Source organism: Rhinatrema bivittatum, chromosome 4, assembly GCF_901001135.1.
Source record: "Rhinatrema bivittatum chromosome 4, aRhiBiv1.1, whole genome shotgun sequence".
In the NCBI taxonomy this organism is placed as follows: Eukaryota; Metazoa; Chordata; class Amphibia; order Gymnophiona; family Rhinatrematidae; genus Rhinatrema; species Rhinatrema bivittatum.
In genome coordinates this window covers 431,661,924-431,682,067 of record NC_042618.1, presented here as the reverse complement: position 1 = coordinate 431,682,067, position 20,144 = coordinate 431,661,924, and the positions used below count along the sequence as shown (strand labels likewise).

At 42.4% G+C, this 20,144-nt stretch overlaps 1 protein-coding gene across 4 annotated transcripts in view; it reads left to right on the top strand.

Annotated features, from left to right (window-relative positions):
* ITPR1 (inositol 1,4,5-trisphosphate receptor type 1) overlaps positions 1-20,144 on the top strand; it is a 450,198-nt gene that overhangs the window by 97,090 nt on the left and 332,964 nt on the right. For all 4 annotated transcript variants that reach the window (XR_003856666.1, XM_029601463.1, XM_029601465.1 and 1 more), the window contains exon 4: positions 19,174-19,289. Coding sequence is in view for 3 of the 4 variants with exons in the window: in XM_029601463.1 (XP_029457323.1) it covers positions 19,174-19,289 (116 nt within the window). In the remaining variant the exon portion in view is untranslated. The remainder of the gene's footprint in view (positions 1-19,173; positions 19,290-20,144) is intronic.

The window sequence follows — 20,144 nt, the reverse complement described above, 5'->3', positions numbered from 1 at the left end:
TCACCAAGCCTTTGTAATAATTTAAATGTCCATTCACAACATTCTATTTTAGTTTCAGCAGAAAGCAATATGTCATCAACATATGTAAATAAAGATACTGATTTAGGTAAAATACTTCTGAACTGCTCTAGATCCTTGTTCAATTGTTTTGAAAATACAGTCGGGCTATCTGTAAAACCTTGGGGCATCCGTGCCCACCGATAAGCCTTTGTGCCTAATACAAAAGATGTTAGATCACGAGAAGCAGTATGTAGAGGAATTGCAAAGAATGCATTAGATAAATCAATGACAGAGTTGAACTTATATATGGGCTGTGTTTGTAATAATGTCAGAGGATTAGCACAAACTGGATATTGTGGAATCACTATATCATTCAATGCACGTAAATCATGAACAATTCTGACATCATTTTCTCCTTTTGGCACAGGGAACAAAGGAGTATTATAGGGTGACTGTGATTCTTCAATAATACCATGTTTTAACAATCTAGCAATATGTTTCATAGTAGGTTCCATTAATTTTTCTTTTACTGGATAAGGGCTCACATTTGGTCCCAGCTCAAATGGTACTGTTTTAATTCGATAAGCTGGAGCTGTTTTTGCCCTACCATAAGGAGACTCTTCAGTGCTCCACAAATCTAAAGGTAGTTGATCCCATTTCCATTCATCCGGGATTTCATTCTCCTCCTCACTTCCTATTGAAGTGAGTAATGACAGGAGACTTTTAGATGTTGGGATTTTAAAGGTGAGAGTTAATCCAAATTGAGTAAGTAGGTCTCGTCCTAGTAAATTTACAGGGCAATGTTCAGCAATTAAGAATTTAACTGAAGCTTCTCTTTTACCTTGTGTAGTGTTAATTACTACTGGGGTTAATTCAGTTAAATGTTTTTTACTGGGCTTGCCATCAAAGCCAATAGTGGTGTTTGTTTCAATGGATCTTTTTACAGCGCTTGGTTTAACACAAATAACAGATGATGTAGCGCCTGTATCAATCAAAAATTGCATTGGAACCTGCTGAGGACCTACTAATAGTTGAATAAACGGCTCTGAATTATGTAAGAATACAGTATCTCCCTGGATCATTCCTCTATTCCCTGCAGTCTGTCAATAATTACCTTGGTCCCACACAGGGAATTGTGAGGGCTGTTGGCCAGCCTGTAACTGATCTGGTGCTGATAACGGCGGTGTCTGCAATGTTTGGTTAAGCGGCGGCGGTGTCTGTAATGTTTGTTGTGTGTGATCAGGGACTCCTGATCGCCTGCATTCAGTTGCATAGTGTCCAAATGACTGGCAATTCCAACACTGCACATGAGCTCTTCTATCAGGGGACGGTCTATTCATTATCCCTTGTGCAAAACCTCTTCCTCCCCTTCCCCTTCTCATCCCTCGACCTCGGGGGATATAGGAGGGATATGCTCCCTGATATATTCCTGCATACGGGGTACGCGGAGGACCCTGTATCACATAACAATCCTGTATATCACTGCCTTGTAGGTTTACTGTATCCTGATTTCTTTGTGTTTTCATATTCTTTTTCTCCTCTAAGTCCGCTATCTGTAATGTCATTAATTTGCTAGCCATTTTCTGTTGCTCTTTATTAGAAGTTCTTATCATTTTGCAATGCACTGAGGCGAAATGCATTAAAGTGTTTCTCACCTCTGGCCATGTTTTTGTTGAAAGTGCCACAACATTATTCAAATTAGTCTGCATATTTGCAGGCAAAGTAGCATAGAATAAATGTAAAAATACAGGGATGTTTGGCTGTATATCAGCATCCTGCCCGGTTTGTGCCTTATACATGTCCATACATTTTGTCAAGTGCATTGCAAAATCAGTTAAGCCATCCCATTTGGTTGCAGTGATGGCCGTAAAATCTATGCTGGTAGGATATAGGACATTTAAAGCATTTACCAAATCTATCCTATCCTGTCCTTGAAAAGGGAGTCCATCAGCAATATGGGTTATAAGTCTTGGACGTGCGCTTACTGCTGAGAGTTGTGGTAAACTAATGCCGCAAGCTGCACATAGCGCCTTAAAATCCCCTATGGCTAAATGTGTTCCGGCCGTATTAGTATCTATTGCCTCGAGCCAGAGCCTTGCTCCTTTATGTATACTAGGCAATTTTTGTATAATCGTACTAATATCTACTGGTGTATATGGTTTATAAGCTGCAATGGGTGGCTGTTGCCCATTATCTCTTAGGAAGATAGGAAATTCTTTCAATTCCACATTATCTTTCTTGTTTCTTACTCCCTTAGAAGGTGGCGCGTTTAAATCTTGTATACATTTTAACCATATGTCTAGACCTTTTTGGATAAATTCCAAATCTTCTGACTCCGTACAATATTTGTTGATTAATTCCCTTATTTCTGAAAGCTGTGCTTCAGTTACTGGCCCTTCCGGGTGGCAAGGAGTGTTTATATTTGCATTGCCTAATTCTGTCTTAACAGTGGTCCACCATGGAGCCCCATATGAACCTTCCTCATTCGTTTTAATCCTTTCTTTAATCATCTCTGGTGTCAAGGATGACCCTTGAGCCGTTTCTGTTAACCGACTCTGTGGGGTTTCTGATAACACATTAGCCCGTAATTGCTGACAGTCCTTGCCATCGGCAGGTGTCAGGTGCACTAATCCCTTAATTTTAAAGTTATCTGTTCCAGGGAAAAGCTCAGCAGCTTCCCGTTCAAATTTAGCTGCTTGTTCTAAGTCCGGATATAAGGGTTTAGGCTTTTGTACAGGACCTTTCAACGGACCATAGCCTGCTGGTATAGGCATTAAAATTTCGTGATCACTGTCTTCCAGCAGGGGACATGTAGTCACATATGGGGGCGGAGTTAGGGATTTTGATCCTATCTCACCTATAACCTTATTTTTCTTTTTTATTTCTTTATCAGCTGTATATAAGTCACCTGTCACTGAAAATAAATTCCAGACATGCAGGTGTTTCTTTAGACTATTTTTCTTTTTATTTTCTTGTAGGAATGTTAACAATGGCAATAAATGACTAAGTTTCAAAGATCCTTCCATGGGCCAGGAAAAGGAATCTTTAGCAGAGTATTTACCCCATTTGTCATTTGTTTTCTTAATAAGGTCTTTTTCAAATGGAAATAAATTAATTACATGCTGGACAGCCGTACATGTATCATCACTGTTAACATATAATGTACGTACCGTGTTAGGCTGTCCTAATTGTCCTTCTGGGACCCTTTTAGGGGTTGGGTGTGTGTTAACCATTTTAAACTGTCGTTTACTTAGGCTACGCACATATAACTGTATATAGTAACCAAAACAAAATAAGAACACAAAATATATACACGCTAATATCAACCCACACAGTAAATACAAGAAAAAACAACAATTGCTGCAGCGTTAAAACCTCAGGCGCCTTTTCTCAAAACTATCACCACGATTTACACAGGACTCTTGGCCTTTAATTACCGATTGGGCTGCAGCTGATCAATCTGAGCCTTAGGAAATCAAACCAAGAGAACGTAAATCTTCTACTCTTCCCAAGAAATAATCAGAGTTGCTTCCGCAAACATGTGACAAATGCCCGCATTCAATCCACCAATTGTTTGTAATAACAACTCTGACTAAGTCTTAAATCACACAATAATATATTTATTATACTGAGTATAAGCAATGGTATACGCAGGAAGCAAAGGTATACTTACAACATGTACATAGCACATCTATGGTCTGGAACATTTGCTTAATTTTTTCTTTTTGCAAGCTCTTTTTATATACATTTTCTGTAAGCTAATTGATAACTACTATTTGTTCCAAAACCACAAGATTTCAGTTAACCTTGCTGCTAAGTGCAGCTACTCTTTGTTCCCGTTTAATCTTATCTTACTTCATATGCACAAACTTTCTTCACAGATACCCTTTTTCAGATCTGTTATCTTCACAGATACCCTTTTTCAGACCTGTCATCTTCTTATCTTATGCTCATCCTGTGACTTCACTTGTTGACGTTTCACCTGGATTCTGCTAATGTGTGTGTTACTAGGCCATAGTTCATATGTTGTTTTGCAAAACTAGGCCATAGTTCACCATAGCTTCTTCTTCTTTCTTCAGAGCCTTAATTCATTTTGAGGCCTCTGGTATTTTTTCCATCAGTATGTTCTACACCTGGTATTGGTTCTGAGTCGTCCTCCCTGGAGTTTCATTTCGTGACCCCCAGTTCTACTGATTTCTTTCCAGCAGAAAAGGTTTGTCTATTGTGCATCATCAAAACCTTTTGGATATCTGAAGGTCTGCATCATATTTCCCCTGCACCTCCTCTCCTCCAGGGTATCCATATTTAGGTACTTCAACCTCTCCTCTTCTAAGTCATTTGATGGAGACCCCCTACCTTTTTGGTTGCCCTTCTCTGGACCGCCTCCATCCTGTTTCTGTCCCTTTTCCAGAACCAGAACACAGTACTCCAGGTGAGGCCTCACCAAGGACCTGTAAAAGGGGATTATCAGCTCCTTTTTCTTATTGGTTATTCCTTTCTCTATGCAGCCCAGCATTCTTTTGGCTTTAGCTATCGCTTTGTCACATTGCTTCACTGGCTTCAGATCGCTAGACACACTCACCCCAAGGTACCTCTCTTGGTCAGTGCACAACATTTCACCCCCCATCACATACAGCTCTTTTGGAGTACTGCATCCCAGATGCATGACTCTGCACTTCTTGGCATTGAATCTCAGTTGCCATATCTTCGACCACTGTTCAAGCATCCTTAAATCCCTTTTCATTCTCTAGTCCTTCAGGCGTGTCCACTCTGTTGCAGATCTTGGTATCATTCGCAAATAGACAAACTTTGCCTTCTATCCCTTCCGCCGTGTCACTCACAAAGATATTGAACATAACTGGTCCCAACACTGATCCTTGTGGCACTCCACTTAACACGGCTCTCTCTTCAGAGTAGGTTCCATTTACCATCACACGTCTCCTATCAGTCAACCAGTTTGTAATCCACTCCACCACCTTGGCGCTCACTCTGAAGCTTCTCATTTTATTCACAAGCCTCCTATGTGAAACCGTATCAAAAGCTTTGCTGAAATCTAAGTAGATCACATCGAGATCTCTTCCTCGATCCAATTCTTTAGTCACCCAATTAAAAAACTCAATCGGATTTGTCTGACAGGTCCTTTCCCTGATGAATCCATGCTGTCTCAGGTCCAGCAAACCCGCCAGATTGTAGATAGTTCACTATCCTTTCCTTCACTGAAAGATGTATTCCCTGCGCCACCATTATTGGCCTTCTGGCAACCACTTAATGTGAGGCAAAAATTAGTGTAAAAGAAAAACCCCCCCAAGCTTCTAACAAATTCAGAAAGAAGAAAATGGTAACACTCCTGCAATGTACCATGCTGTAAAGTCTGCCGAGACATTTCACAAGACCCCCACAGTTACCCACATGTGGAAAAACATTCAGCATGAGTGGATCCTCCTCATGCTCCTCCTCCTACAGTATGTTCAGTGCAGAGAACATGAAGAAGCATGCTACATTGAGGCAGACCGGACATTAATGGCAAGGGTCAACTTACTCCGGCACAGGGTTAATCCCCGCAGGGAAGACCAGACAGACATCTCTTTTGGGGAGCACTTTGCAGACGCAGACCATTGCATCAATGAAATTATGATCAGGGTAATCAAAGGAAAATTTAAAACAATCCAGGTATTTTGAAGACAAAATGATCACGCATTGGAACTTACAAAGGACTCGGTCCTAGGTTTTCTATTGCATGAGCCATAACTTTGTACTGTCTCTCACCTTCTGCTCACCCATCTCACCCCCCTCACCCTTTCTAGACTCCTTGCCTTATACCCTATCTTTAGATTTGGCTTTTTTTTTTTTTTTTTAATAATTCTCTTATGTCAGCCACACTACTTTATAGTTCCTGGTAACATCAAATGCTTGTTCAAATTCTAACTTGAAGAAGAGTACTGACTCTCGAAAGCTAGTCAAAAAATAAATTAGTCCAATAAAAAGGGATCATTTTATAAATATTTTTCTCTCTTTATTTGTTAACTTTCTGTAAATTGAAGAGCAGGATCTTCCAGGGACAGCAGCTATAGGGTCAGAATTTTCCATAACATCACATTTACCAGCTGTGGACTGATTTGATTCCAAAGATGAAAATTCATTCTTGATTTTACTGTCCTTTCCTCATAGAGAGCAAGGCCTCTGCTGAAAGTGCGCAGTTATCCATAGAAGGTTCTTTAGCTTTATTCACGGAATGGGAAACTAGTTTCAGGCGATGCTTGGAGCAGTTGTCTGAGCAATTAATCTGCTGGGATAGATCATTTTTCTTGGCTTCTGATGCCTGCTTATGAAGACTGATTATAATCAAGATCTCTCTTTGCACCAGTGCCTTTTGCCTTTCAAAATGGCGTAACTGCCTCTTTAGCATTCTAGGCCCCGGATAATACCTGGCTTGAAATGATCCAGACTTAGCTACCAGTTCTCTGCATGCACCATATTTTCTGTGAAGAAACATTTCCCAATAATACACCAGCATCCAGCCCCTTGAATCTTGACTTTAGAAGTTGTCCTCTTGCTTGAAGCTCTTTAAGTACAGCATGGCACTCATCTTATCTGCTTTTGCGTTTCCCTTCCCTGGCATGGTTTATCTCTCCTATTTGCCCAGTCCCTGCTCAGCCAGATCCCTCGGCAGAGCAGGGTCAAGATTTAAGATTTTGGCGCCCATAGACAGCGTGCCATGGTGGTGCCTCTTTGAAGCAGTGCCGGCACTTAGCCCTAAAGCAAGCAGGCTTCTTTTTGGCCTGGATATTTGGTGCCCTAAACATGTGGTATCCTGGGCAGTTGCCGATGCCTAAGTCTGGACCCGCTGCAAAGGGCAATTACCTGCAGAAGCAGCAAAAAAAATCACAGGCCTTGCTCAAAGCTGAGGGGGCCCATATCCGTTTTCAAGACTGGCTGATCTATTCAGTACAACCTTGGTTCCGCTTTCTTGGCCTTTAAGCTAAAATTATACCAAACCTGAATTCGTTCTAGTTTAGAAAATTTGGGCTGAAGGGTTTCTGTCAGTGCTTCTCTTGGGCAATGATGTGGAAAGTTATTGCTCAGGAGACTTGTTCTCTGCTTGGGTAGTGTGGAAGTGGATTTTATTCGTAATGTTTTCCTGAGTGCAGCTGTAAGGAATATTAGCCGTTAATACAGTTTGGCTGTACCCCTTGCCTTCACGGCCAGCAGTCTTCATAGTGGCTTCGCTGTCGTCAATGTGCTATCAAGGCTCGCTGAGGCCAGAATATATGGTGAAGTCTTTACCTGGTTCAACTCCTTTCTGTCTGACAGGCAACAATCTGTTCGTTTCTCTGACAAGCCGTCAGCTCCCTGCTTCTCCAGGGCTCTGTATTAGGTCCAATCTTTTTCAACATGCACCTAAAAGCACTAGCACGGTGAAAGCATACATTTATGTGGATGACGCCCAGCTCATACTGCCAACGGAACTGAACCTGCAAACAGCTATTAAAAAAAAAAAAAACCAACCCAAAACCCTAAGTATGTGTCTTACAGCCATGCAAGAATGGACTAAAAGCAACCTTCATCTAAAACCAAACAAAACAGATTCTTTGGATATAAAATATACAGAGTCAGATCTCTGATCTGACAGTCTCATTCAGATCCTATGAGCTCTCACTAAAAATGCAAGCAAAAAGCCTTGGCGTTCTGCTAGACTTTGGAACGAACCATGCTCCTGCAAATCCTGGCAGCAGTAAAGATGCTTCGTCCAACTGTGCAACCTTCTCACAGCGATTCATGCTGGATTACTGGTGTGTACACGAGATGTTCCAGATCATTCGGTACTCTGCACGACTGACAGAAGGATGCAGGCTGCGCCACCATATCAGGCCGGTACTACAAACCCTTCACTAGCTTCCAGTCCCCTACAAGTCCAGCTTCAAAAGCTTTACACTGATAAGAACACAAGAACATGCCATACTGGGCTCGCGATTCAGTATCGGCCCGCTTCAGTTCAATGTAAAGCCCCGTTGGCCATTTTTTGTTCCATGGAAACCGATGTGATGTATCTCCTAACGAATGTCGGTATACAAAAACTTTAAATAAATAAATAAATAAATAAATAAATAAATAATGCAAACGAGGGCCCGCGGTAAAAGGAGGTGCTAAGGACACTAGTGTGTCCCTAGCGCTTCCTTTTTGACAGAAGCGTCGACTGTCTGCGGGTTGACAGCCGCCGCTCAATTTTACCGGCGTCTGTTCTCCACGGGCTCGGAAAATGGACGCTGGCAAAATTGAGCATCCGTCTTCGGGGCCGTGGGCAGATTTTAATTTTTTTTTTTTTTTTTTTCTAATTTTAGATTTTTTATTTTTTTTTTAATTTTTGGGACCTCCGACTTAATATCGCTATGATATTAAGTCGGAGGGTGTACAGAAAAGCAGTTTTTTCTGCTTTCCTGTACACTTCCCTGGCGCTGGCAGAAATTAACACCAGCCTTTGGCAGGCGTTAATTTCTGAAAGTAAAATGTGCGGCTTCGCTGCACATTTTGCTTTCTGTATTGCGCGGGAATGACTAATAGGGCCATCAACATGCATTTGCATGTTGCGGGCGCTATTAGTTTCGGGGGGGGGGGGGGGTTGGCCATGCGTTTCAATGCGCTATTACCCCTTACTGTATAAGGGGTAAAAATAGCGTGTCGAAAACGCACTTTACTGTATGGTGCCGGGTATTGATTTAAAGGAAGCTTGAATACTGATTAGCTTGAATACTGATTAGCATCTAGTAATATTTGTGAATCCTATTCTGTTAAGCTGATGATAATCCTAGATTGTAAGTGGCCACTTCTTTTGCTATCCCGCCTTGGATGGATTTCATGTTCGGAAAGCTGGGTAGTAAATCTAAATAAATAAACAAATAGGTGATGCTGTGGCAACGCGTGTGCACCCAGACTCTGAAGTAAGGGGTTAAGCCTTCCTGTTGGCTCAGGCTTAAAGGTGGTCTACACTGCTGATTTTATTAGGCATTTTGTACAAGAAAATATCTTATGTCCTGGTTGTCTGCCTATGATGCCTTTGGTTGCGGTACTCCAGACGGTGATGCGTTGGGGTGATGTGCTGGCAAAGGCAGGAAAGGCAGCCGGAGCCATGGAGCTGTTGCTCAGACACGTACGGCTGCACAGCTTGGGTAAGCAGGCACTAGTGGGTGCTGTGGTGGTGATGAAAAGTCTCTGCCCAGAGCCTTGGAGACTATTTGAGCCAGTAAGGGGGTGAGGGGGCTGCTACAGGCAGACCCACCCCTTTTAATGGTCGGATACCTGTTCAGTATCTGCAGTTCAAGATGCTAAACTGAGATGTGATAACAGAAGAAACCTAGGCCTCCTTTGAGGCCATAAATACCAGCTCAAGGTGCCCATGGTCAGCTGCACACGTTGCTCACAGCTACGGATAGAGAAATCTGTGCTGGGGAATGGCAGCTGGAGCCATGGAGCCTGTGGTCTGTCACAATGAGGCGGATGACTCAGATGGGAGCTCTGCCCAACTGATATTGCCAGGAAAGTACACCAGTAACATCTGTATGCCCCCTTGATGTATAGCACGTCCAGCTTGTTAAAACTGAGCAGCTAAGCCCGCCATAGAGCCACAGTGGGGGGAATTCCTTTCTCTGCAGAATGTGGTTTTATTTTTGAGAGCTGTGAGGTACCCATTGTTTTTCCTTTGCTCTAGGTCCATGGTGAGCAGGGGGGGCAGTGTTGATGTCTGGAGAGGGCAGGATGGACGTTTGCTGAATCTTATAGAAAAGGGGCACTGACATATCCATATGTGCAGCGAGGAGGCAAGAAAAGCGAATCCGCGTTGTGCAACGAGCAGTGTTTGGTCGTTGACCTTCCTGCGCAGTTAGGCAGCCCAGTGTTTGCCATCCTTTTCGAGCCCAAAGCACGCCTGTGTTAATACCTTAACGGTACTTGCATGGAATCCGCTTTGAAGTGCCTGAAAAGTGGAGTATAAATCAATTAAATAAAAATAAAATGTGTGGCACATCTGCCTCTGTGGGGTGGACATGGAGAGAACTCATATGGCCAAAAGAAGAGCTAGGAAATCATTGAAAGCCCCAGCAGTGTCTCTTCCAAATGTTTAAATCAAAGAGAGGGGGAGGAGCCGTGCATGAACCCGTCACAATAGACCCAGCTCTCTTTATATACAAGTGCAGGAGAATGGAGAAGTTGTCGTGGGATGCGCAGCCAGATTGTTGGTTACCTTGCCTGCTAGAGCTGCTCCCCGCACTCAGCACGACCCGCATCCGTGCACTCCTCCTCCCTCCCCCTTTTACTCAGCCTGGACATAGACTGGAAGAATTGGGGAGGGGGATAGCGAGGTGATCGGAAAGCGGGGCCCAGTTATCCAGGTCCATGAATTCTCACAGCCTGGGGCTCATATGCAGTGGTTAGAAGAGGAATCCTTGACCGCACACGTTCTCCTGCATGTTTTAACGGCCACTGCTGATGTTGCTGCGAGGTGCTGGTCTGGATCTGAGCAGCAAGCAGTGGTGACGTTTCTGAGGGCACCCCAGGGTATCATATCACACGGTCGGGGGGGGACGACGACACAGAGATAGCATATATTGGGAGCTTGCCTAGGTCTGACTCTGGGTTGCAAAGGGACGGATTTGATCGCGGGTTGTGGAGGGGAGACGTGGTCTGCTGGTTGTATGATTGCGTTCCCTGGCTAGCGTATGGGCTCTCGGGGGTCACATGATTGCCCCTTTTCCTAGCCTCCTAGGAAGTGCTTAATGGTGGTTTTATTCTCTGTGATAAATTTGAATCTTGCCTTTAAACCTGATTCTTGCTTTGATAGTCAATCTGTGCCTAACTGGGGTGGAACACTCCCCTCCTCCCCCTGTGACTTGCTGCTTCCCTGTCAGCCTTCAAACTCTTTTTAAATGCTTTACCATTGGCTACTCTGCTGCTGTATTAGCCAATGGCATATGGTGGTCTTCGTAGCCACACCTCTTGTTACCTTGACGAGTATAGTGCCCAATGTTGTCAGCTGCTGTTGCCCTCAGGCCTCTTACTTTCCCATGCAGGGGCCCTAGGCCAGTGCAGAATTGTCCTCTCCTGCATCCCATAGGTCCTTTCAATAACTTACAGCAAGGTTTCGGAGCCTGGAAGTAGTGACACCTTTATAATAGACCCATGGCATTGATGATTGCTGCTTTACCATAAGTATCTGTGTGGTCCCTGCAGCAGCGGAAGGTGGCGTACAGGTGCAAGCCCCATGGCAAGGAATATGCAGCTGAGGCTGCTGTGCTGGATGAGGCCCCTCCCTTCTGCTTTACATGGACACCATAAACTCTGGTCTTTATTGCATCAGTGCCTCAAACTCTTGTAGACTGTGGAAAGCTCTTGTGCATTCTGTATAGAAACAGAGCAATGACAGCAGAAAAGGAACAAATGGTCCATCTAGTCTGCCCTGTAAGCTTATGGTAGTTTGTGCTGTGCCATGTATGTTACCCCATTCTTATCTGTTTCCCAGACCATAAAGGTTAGGGCCCTTGATTGTTGTTTGAATCCAATTCCCCGTTATGCCTTGCCGTTGTAGCAGAAAGCAATGTTCGAGTTGCTTCAAAATATCAGGCTTATTGGTTAAGGGTAGTAACAGCTGCATCAGCAAGTTACCCCTGTACTTGTTTCCCCAGACCGTAAAAGTTGGGGCCCTCAGTTGCTGAACGAATCCAGTTCCCCTTTTCCCTCTGCCGTTGAAGCAGAGAGCATTGATAGAGTTGTGTTAAGGGTATTAAACGCTACACGATTCAGTTTCTCCATGTACTCTCTAATTCATTTCCATCCTTTAGCCTTAGGGTTCCACAGTATTTATCCCATGCCCTTTTGAATTCTTTTACTGTTTTGGTTTTCACCATCTCCTCCGGAGGGGCATTCCAGGCTCCCACTACCCTCTCCGTGAAGAAATATTTTCCTGTCGTTGATTCTGAGGCAGCATCCTTGGAGTTTCATTTCGTGACCCCCTAGTTCTACTGATTTCTTTCCAACGGAAAAGGTTTGAGGTTTGCACATCATTAAAACCTTTTAGGTATCTGAATGTCTGTATCATATCACCCCTGTGCCTCCTCTCTTCCAGGATATACATATTCATGTCCTTCAGTCTCTTCTCATAGGTCTTCTAATACTGACCCCACATCATTTTGGTAGCTCTTCCCTGGACCACCTCCATCCTGTCTCTATCCCTTTTGAGATAAGGGCTCCAGAACTGAACACAACACTCCAGGTGAGGCTTCACCAAGGACCTGTACAAGGGCATCACTGCCTCCATTTTCTTACTTGGGTATTCCTCTCTCTATGCAGCCCAGCATTCTTCTGGCTTTAGATATCGCCTTGTCACATTGCATCGTCATCTTCAGATCGCCAGAAGCTATCACCCCAAGATCCCACTCTTTGGTTTGTGCACATCAGCCTCCCCCCCACAATCTCATACCACTCATTTGGATTGCCACATCCCAGATGCATGACATTGAATCCCAGCTGCCAAATCTTCAACCACTCCTCAAGCCTTCATAAATCCCTTTTCATTCTCTCTAGTTCTTCAGGCGTGTCCACTCTGTTGCAGATCTTGGTATCATCCGCAAATAGACAAACTTTGCTTTCTATCCCTTCTGCAGTGTCACTCACAAAGATATAGAACAGAACTGGTCCCAACACTGATCTCTGTGGCACTCCACTTAACACGGCTCTCTCTTCAGAGTAGGTTCCAATTACCATTACAGTCTGTCTCCTATCAGTCAATAAGTTTGTAATCCACTCCACCACCTTGGCGCTCACTCCAAAGCTTCTCATTTTGTTCACAAACCTCCTATGTAGAAATGGTATCAAAAGCTTTGCTGAAATCCAAATAGATGATATTGGGAGAATTGGATCGAGGAAGAGCACTCAATCAAAAAAATCAATCAGATTTTTGTACTGCAGCAAAGGCTAGATGCAAGGGTCTAGTGGCTGTCCCAGGTACTAACCTACTCCAGTGTCTTTGTAGTTCCAGCTTGCTGATATTCAGAATATTTCTGGGGTCGTATCTCTTCTGCCCCACAAGGATTAAAGTATAAATGCCTTTTGTTGGAAAAGTCATTTCAAATAGAATACAGATAAAGTGCTGGACACTACATTTGAAAAATATTTAATAGAGCATACTCTGCTTTGTGATAAGTTTATTGGCATGACCATTTTCCATGTGTTGCTAAAGTAATACATAATAAAAATCTTTACAAAATAATGATAAAATTAGTATACAAAAAGGACAATTCACAGGTTTTGTTTCTGGTCCATATTATCCCTGGTCTGATTTAATTTCTAGACTGGTGGCAAGATGCAACATTTTGCTGCTGTTTCTCCTCTTTCCCCCAGGATTATGTTTTTCCTGCACGTTCTTTTGTTAAGAAGTCTTCGATTTTCTTTTAGTTTTGGGAAATATACATCTCTGATAAATTAGTAGTATGCACATTAGAGGAAGCAATGCATTTCTGTTTCTATTTTTCTGGTATTGTTTGCATGCAAACTCGCTGCTTGAGGTTTCCAGTTCAGTTTTTGCCTGATCACTTCTGTATTTGGTCAGTTTCTCTGTGCTCTGTTTGCCTGTAGCTTATGTAGGAATTGGTAGCAGTCAAGCTTGTTCGTTCACTTGTGTATTTGGCATGCCCATTTAGAATTTACTGTTGTGGCGTCTTTCCTGCTGACAGCAACTCTATATACAGAACTGCTCTTGTGCATGTACTTCTCAAAAATGCAAATCAAAGCTGTAAATTTACATAATTAAGGTTGTAATTAAAGTGATATAATTAAGGTTGTAAATGCCACCTTGAGTTTCTTATGATTTGACTTTGTCCTGATTTGTTACCAGAATCAAGATCTTCAACTTTTGTAGGGAGTTGGTATTGTCTGTAGAGTTGAGGCTCTAGCTTGCGCAGATACTGCCCGAGGGGTTACACAACAGAATACAACCCTTCACCTCTTTAAGGAGAGTCCTTTTGCACAGGATTTAGTCAAGGTTGTTACAGTCAATTCAGAGGCTGTCTCCTAAGGAGGTATGTGACCCACCAGTTGATATCCTATGGACTATTCCCAAAGAGAGATACATGGGGAACCATCAGACACCCTTCTGTGCCAGGAACTGCTTTGTGTTTGGGTGACTGTCTATTTAGGCCAGTTACAAGGGACCCAAAGTGACTACCCTATCATTGATTGGCCTGATTTTCAAAAAAAGTGTGTCTGCACTTGAATCAAAAGTCCAAAAAATACCTCTGCTTGTAATGAGTCCCTCCAAGATACAGCAGTATATTTGTGTAACAGATAAATGTCAATTAAAAAAAAAAATTTAAAAACTACAGTGCAAAAGTGTAAAATATGCATATGTGGAGAGCAGTTATTCACTTGCCATATGCTCCATGATTAGGTTTTGTTTTAAATTTGGTTTTATTACCTGCTCTTTTGAATATAAAATTCACTCAGTTTTTTACAGTAAGTTTGAGTAGCAGCAGATGTCCTGCCCTCTGAGTTCACTCTCCAGTTTGAATTTCTGGAGGGTCAGCTAAACCTTATCTTTTCCAGCTTCCAAATATCAAAGAACTCTGTTCTTAAATGCCAAATGTTTATAGAATGAAGAAAACAGTTCACCGCTCACAGTGACTTGCAAGGCGAGAACAATAGAGGCACAGAGAGCAGCTTGGTTAGCTGTTAGGAGTCTCTGGAGTGTAGCAATCTGATGAAGCCAACTACAGCTGAAGTAGAAGTTGTGGCTACTAGTAAACAGGGAAGACTAAGCAGCAGATGGGAAATAGATGTAGAGAGAGGTGAAAGGATGATGGCTTTCTGGGAGTTTGAAGAAGGGTATAGGAGAGCCGTTAGCTTGCAAGAGCTTGCTTGTAACTGAAACCTCAGCAGGAAGTTAGACAGTCCCAGATTGCTTTGAATCAAGGGTCTAGGAAGAGGAGAGAGAAGGAGAGAGAGCAACAGGAACAGATCCAGAGTTGAGTTACATTCAAACAATATCCAATAAGATAAAAGGAAGCGCCACATCATGCAGAGAATCTAAGCTGTGCAATATCGCCAAATGACACCGTGAGGCAGCATAATAAGGAAACCTCTGTACATGTACTGCAGAGGCTGAACAGCAGATGTGCAAGGATCATGTGCAGCTTTACAAATATAAAGTGCATAATACATTTAAAATAGCAAAAATCGCATTCCAACTTGGCAATAAAAAAAAGGTACTCAACGAATACTTAGTTCTATAAACACAGTAGAAATTCTAGTGATGAATTCAGAAAATAAATATTGCAGCAAAATGTTTGTAGCAGCATGTTTAAGGCAGTTGAGGTAATGCCAGCTGGTGTCCTGTGATCCCCCAATATCTTTGCATTTTGGATTAGCAGCACCAGCTTCCAGACGAGAGAATTCCAGTTCTAAATGAGCACCAAAGGATGGTGTGGATGGTTGAGCCTTGGGAGGGGATGAAGCTTCCTTCAGACTCTGAGGTTTCTGTTCTGCCATACGTGGCAGTTATTTAATTTTTTTGCCTTTTTTCTTTTTGATTGCACTATGTCTGGCATTGTGCTGGAGACTTTTCTTGTACCATTATTTCTGTTTTCTATAGACTTGCCAAGCAGAAGAGTAATAACTGAAATGGCCCCAACACTGACATTGTTATACCATTATCTTTTTATAAGTAGTGTGATGACATTAAAAAAAATGGTTGAGACTGTCTCTAGGGTTGAGCTTACAGTCTCTTACCTTGGCCCAGACCCTGTAGCCTTCAGGATCTTGTTTTAAAGGCCCATTACATGGACTTTACATGTCTCTGCCCATAGGAGTGCATTAACCCCAGTTTGCAGGCCAGGCAGGAATGCACTTTGAGAATTAATGGTTGGTAATGCCTGGAATATTTTTCTGCTTATATCATATAAATAATAGTAAATGAAAGAGTTTATCTTAAGGCTTAATTAACTCTTCTCTATAGGCAGGTTTGGTTCCTCAGTTTCTTAAAGTGGCTTCAGTAAGGCCTGTGTTAGAGCTCCCATGATCGAAGCAAGCCCAGCAGCTGTCTCCCAATCTTTAATGTATGTTGTTTATCAAAATTGATTGAGAAGATGGTTTTACTTCAGCTTCAAGAATTTGACGATTATGGTATGTTAGATACCTTCTAGTCCAGTTTCCATTGTTTTCATAGTACCTAGACAGCTTTGCTGTTGATTTTTGATTTGCTGTAGGAATTGGATCAAGGTAACGATTCTATTTTGATGACAAAGATTATCAAATTTTATCATTTTGCATGGCCTCTAAAAGGTTGCCCTGTACTGCCTTAATTAGTTTTTTGTTTTTTTTTTCTTTCTGATTGAACCCACTTTGTTCTGGGTTCTATAGTGCAAGTTAATTGTGGGGTCCCCCAGGGTACATTAGTATTGTCTCTGCTCTTACAAATATCAGTGTGGGGTTCAATATCAAGTTCTTGCCGATGATATTCAGCTTGCTTTCATTGGGAGCTAATCAAGCAGCAGTGCTAATGAGATTCTGATTTGTTTAATTGCTTTTAAGAAATGAATGGATGTTAAGCTGAAAATTGATCCCCATAAAACTCTTAGTATAATTATGCATTTTATTGAATTTTAAAGTCTATTTATATTGTTGAAACTAATGTGTATGATTTTAGTATCTTAGCATTATTTGTTTAGCTTCATTTTCTGATTGTGATTTTATTTTTTAAGTTTATTTATTGTTAACCGATATGATGGAACCCCAATATGTCGGTATATAAAAAAGAATAAACTATAAATTTGATATGGGATAATATTACAACCTAGTTAGACTGGATGAGGAATTAGGAGTTGAGATTGCTATGGCCCTGACTTTAGAGCCACATATTTCCTTAGTGGCTAGGAACAGTTTTTTTTATTATGTTACCAATTGAAGGTTATTTGCTTGTTTTGTTTTGTTTTTTTTCCTCCAGGAGGATTTTGAACCCTTGATCTATGCAGTAATTATGTCTCATCTAGACAATGTGCTTATCTCTGTGTTTACAGATAAACAGATAGGGTACTCAGGTTGAAAGCATTGATTGGTATGCAAAGTAAGAGTATCCGAAGGAGAGACAAATGACAGATCTGATAGCCATTGACCGAAATCCTTCAGTTTTCTGCCTGCCCATTAGCTGCTTATATAGAGAATTCTTTTTGTTTACAGCTTCCTCTTATCTCAGCACATCATGACAGCTGGATCTGTTTCTTTTCATCCTAACCTAGCCCACTTTTGTTGCTCCAACATTAGTATCTTTCCTGTTCCACAGGCTCTCTCTCTCCTGTTTGAGTTTCAGCCTTACCAGGTGCCTGTGGTTTCGGCATCATGAGTCTCTTTTGTCATGAGTCCCTTTTGTCTGGTTGTCAGATCTCCCTGCTGGCAATGTTGCTTGAGCAGCACAGCTGCAGTTCTGCACATACTCAATATGTCTGCTAGAGCTGTCTCTTGCTCTGCAGATACACGACTACTTCTTTGCATGTGGGGTTATTTAGAGCAGTGGTTCCCAATCTTTTTTGTGTCGTGGCACACTTGGCATTGGGCATTTCATTATGGCACACAACTTCCCTATCCCCCATTTCCCTGGCATCATTATTCTTTATTTTTTCTTCTCCTCACCAAACCCCTGGCATCATCACCTTCCCATCACTCTTTCCTCCCCCCCCCCCCCCACATCACCTTTTCTCTTCTCTCTTCCCCCATCTCCCACCCCTCACATCATCATCATCATCTCTTCCCTTTCCCTTCAGTCCACTGAAATCCTCATCTTCTCTCCAACACCCTTGGAAACATCACCTTCTCTTCCCTTCCCTCTCCCCCCACCACCCCTGGTATCATCATCTTCTCCTCCCGTCCCTCTCCCCCAGCATCCATCACCTTCTCTTCCCTTTCTTTCTACCCCCCTGGAATACTCACCTTCTCTTCCCTCTACTCTCCATTCTATCCCCTGCATCATCTTCTGTTCCGTTTTCTCTCCCCTCACCCCTTGGTATATCACTTGTCTTCCTCTCTCTCCCCCACACCCTCTTTCATCATCCCCTTCCTTCTCTCTCTTCCCCCGCCCCCCCCCCTGCATCATCACCACCATCACCTTCTCTCTCTTACCCTCACATTCCACCACCTCCTTCAATCACCTTCCCTTTCCTACCGTCTCCCCTCCTTGGCATCAGCACCTTCTCTTTCCTTCCCTCTCTCCACCCCTCTCCCCCAACACCCCCAACTTCCTAGCAAGTTTGGCTGCCCCTTCCAGCAGCCCTTACCTGGTGGTGATTCTTTCTCCTCTGTTTCCCTCTAATGGGAACTGCCTGGGGCTAGCAGGACTCGAGACTACAGGGGCCCAGTTCTGTTTCACTTGTAGAGAAGAGTCAGCAGCAGACAAGCACTGCTCCCCTGCTGGAGAGGATATCCTTTTGGTCAGCTGTTATAGGGGAAAGAGAAACTGAAGACTGCCACCACCCACCAGAGATACAGGTATGGCACACCAGTGTGCTGTAGCATACCAGTTGGGAAATGCTCATTTAAAGTACTCCTCTGATAGCCAGGCTTTTCCTTGGGGCTATCTCCCGTTTCAGCCTCCTTTCATAGGGTTGCTTATATGTTCAGTGCAGTGTTTAAATCTATGACCTTTTAGTGTTTAAGATTTTGCATAAAATGGACTTGGCTGAGGCCACTTATTGCGTTTGCAGGGGGAAGAGTTTGTTGGAGGTTTCCTCTTTTAGACTGATTTAAATTAGATTATCTGTGGTTCTCAAATGAGCTTTTCCCTGCACATTTTCTTTTGGATGGAATAAACTCCCGCTTGTGATTGTAGAAGTTTAATGGGCCAGCGATCCTTGATGTCTGAAAATGCACTTATTTAGAGCTGAGTAAAGTAGAGTTTTCTACTTGGTGCGTTCAGTATTTTGTTTTATGTTTGCTTCTTGCTGTTGCCTTTCAGTGCTCTGGTATTAGGTGTTTGTCTTTTGGGTTTGTGTATTTCCTGTGATTCTTGCACACTGTTGCCCCATTACTCAGAGTAAAAGGGAATATGTTTTATCAATGATATTTGTATTGTGAGCCATCCTGAGCGTTCTTAGGATGGAGGATGAAATAAAATATGCTGAAAGTAGCTTCCTGTTTCTTTGCCAGACTGCCTGTTCAGGCTGTGTCCCATGAATCGCTACTCTGCTCAGAAGCAGTTCTGGAAAGCCGCAAAGCCAGGAGCCAACAGTACAACGGACACCGTGCTTCTGAACAAACTGCACGTAAGTGCCGCAGCTCCCGTGTTACACTGGGAAAGTTTTTACCTGCATCGTATGCTTTCATCAAGAATTCTTGTAGCATCTTTCACAAACATCTGCATGAATAATCGATTCGGTTTTCTTTGCCTTTTTTTTTTTTGCAGGGAAGATTCTTCTGTGCTTATCCCATACCTTCTTGAAGTCCATTACTGCTTTGGTCTCCACCACCCGATACTGACTCATGATTCGAAATCAGCATCTGCATCGTGGGCACCCAAATGCAAATATTTCAGCAAAAGATTATAAGAGGGTAAAGGAAGCACATAAACATGTTTGTAGAATAACTTCTTACTCATTCTACTGGAGAAAATCCCTCAAGCTAACCTGTAAAAAAAAAAAAAAAAAAGACTTCACTTGCAGTCTGTAAGCATGTAAACCACAATTCATATGATGATAGATTTAAAAAATGGTGAGATTTATGTAACAGTAGATATAAAGTCCTCTATCATTTGCTCGCAGTCTTCACAAGCAAATCTTTGAGTCCTTCTGTGTAAATTGTATCTCTGAAAAAAAAAAAAAAATCAAAGACCGGTGTCATCTTTAAAGAGCCTGTGGCAGGGAAAACCGTATCAGCCAATCGAATCTTGTATTGAAAATAACAGTTTGTAAAATAAATAGGATCTTTGCTTACTTTTTTTCCTTCAAAGTGTGCCATTCAATTGACTTGTTCAAACTATAAGGAGATACTGTATTTTATAACAAAAATCCAATATCATTCATGTCTGTTTTAAAATAGCTGAGACATTGCCTCCTCTTGGTGATTGCTTGATTACTTGATGGACTGACTATTTTAATTTTCAAAAAGTATGTTTATGCCAA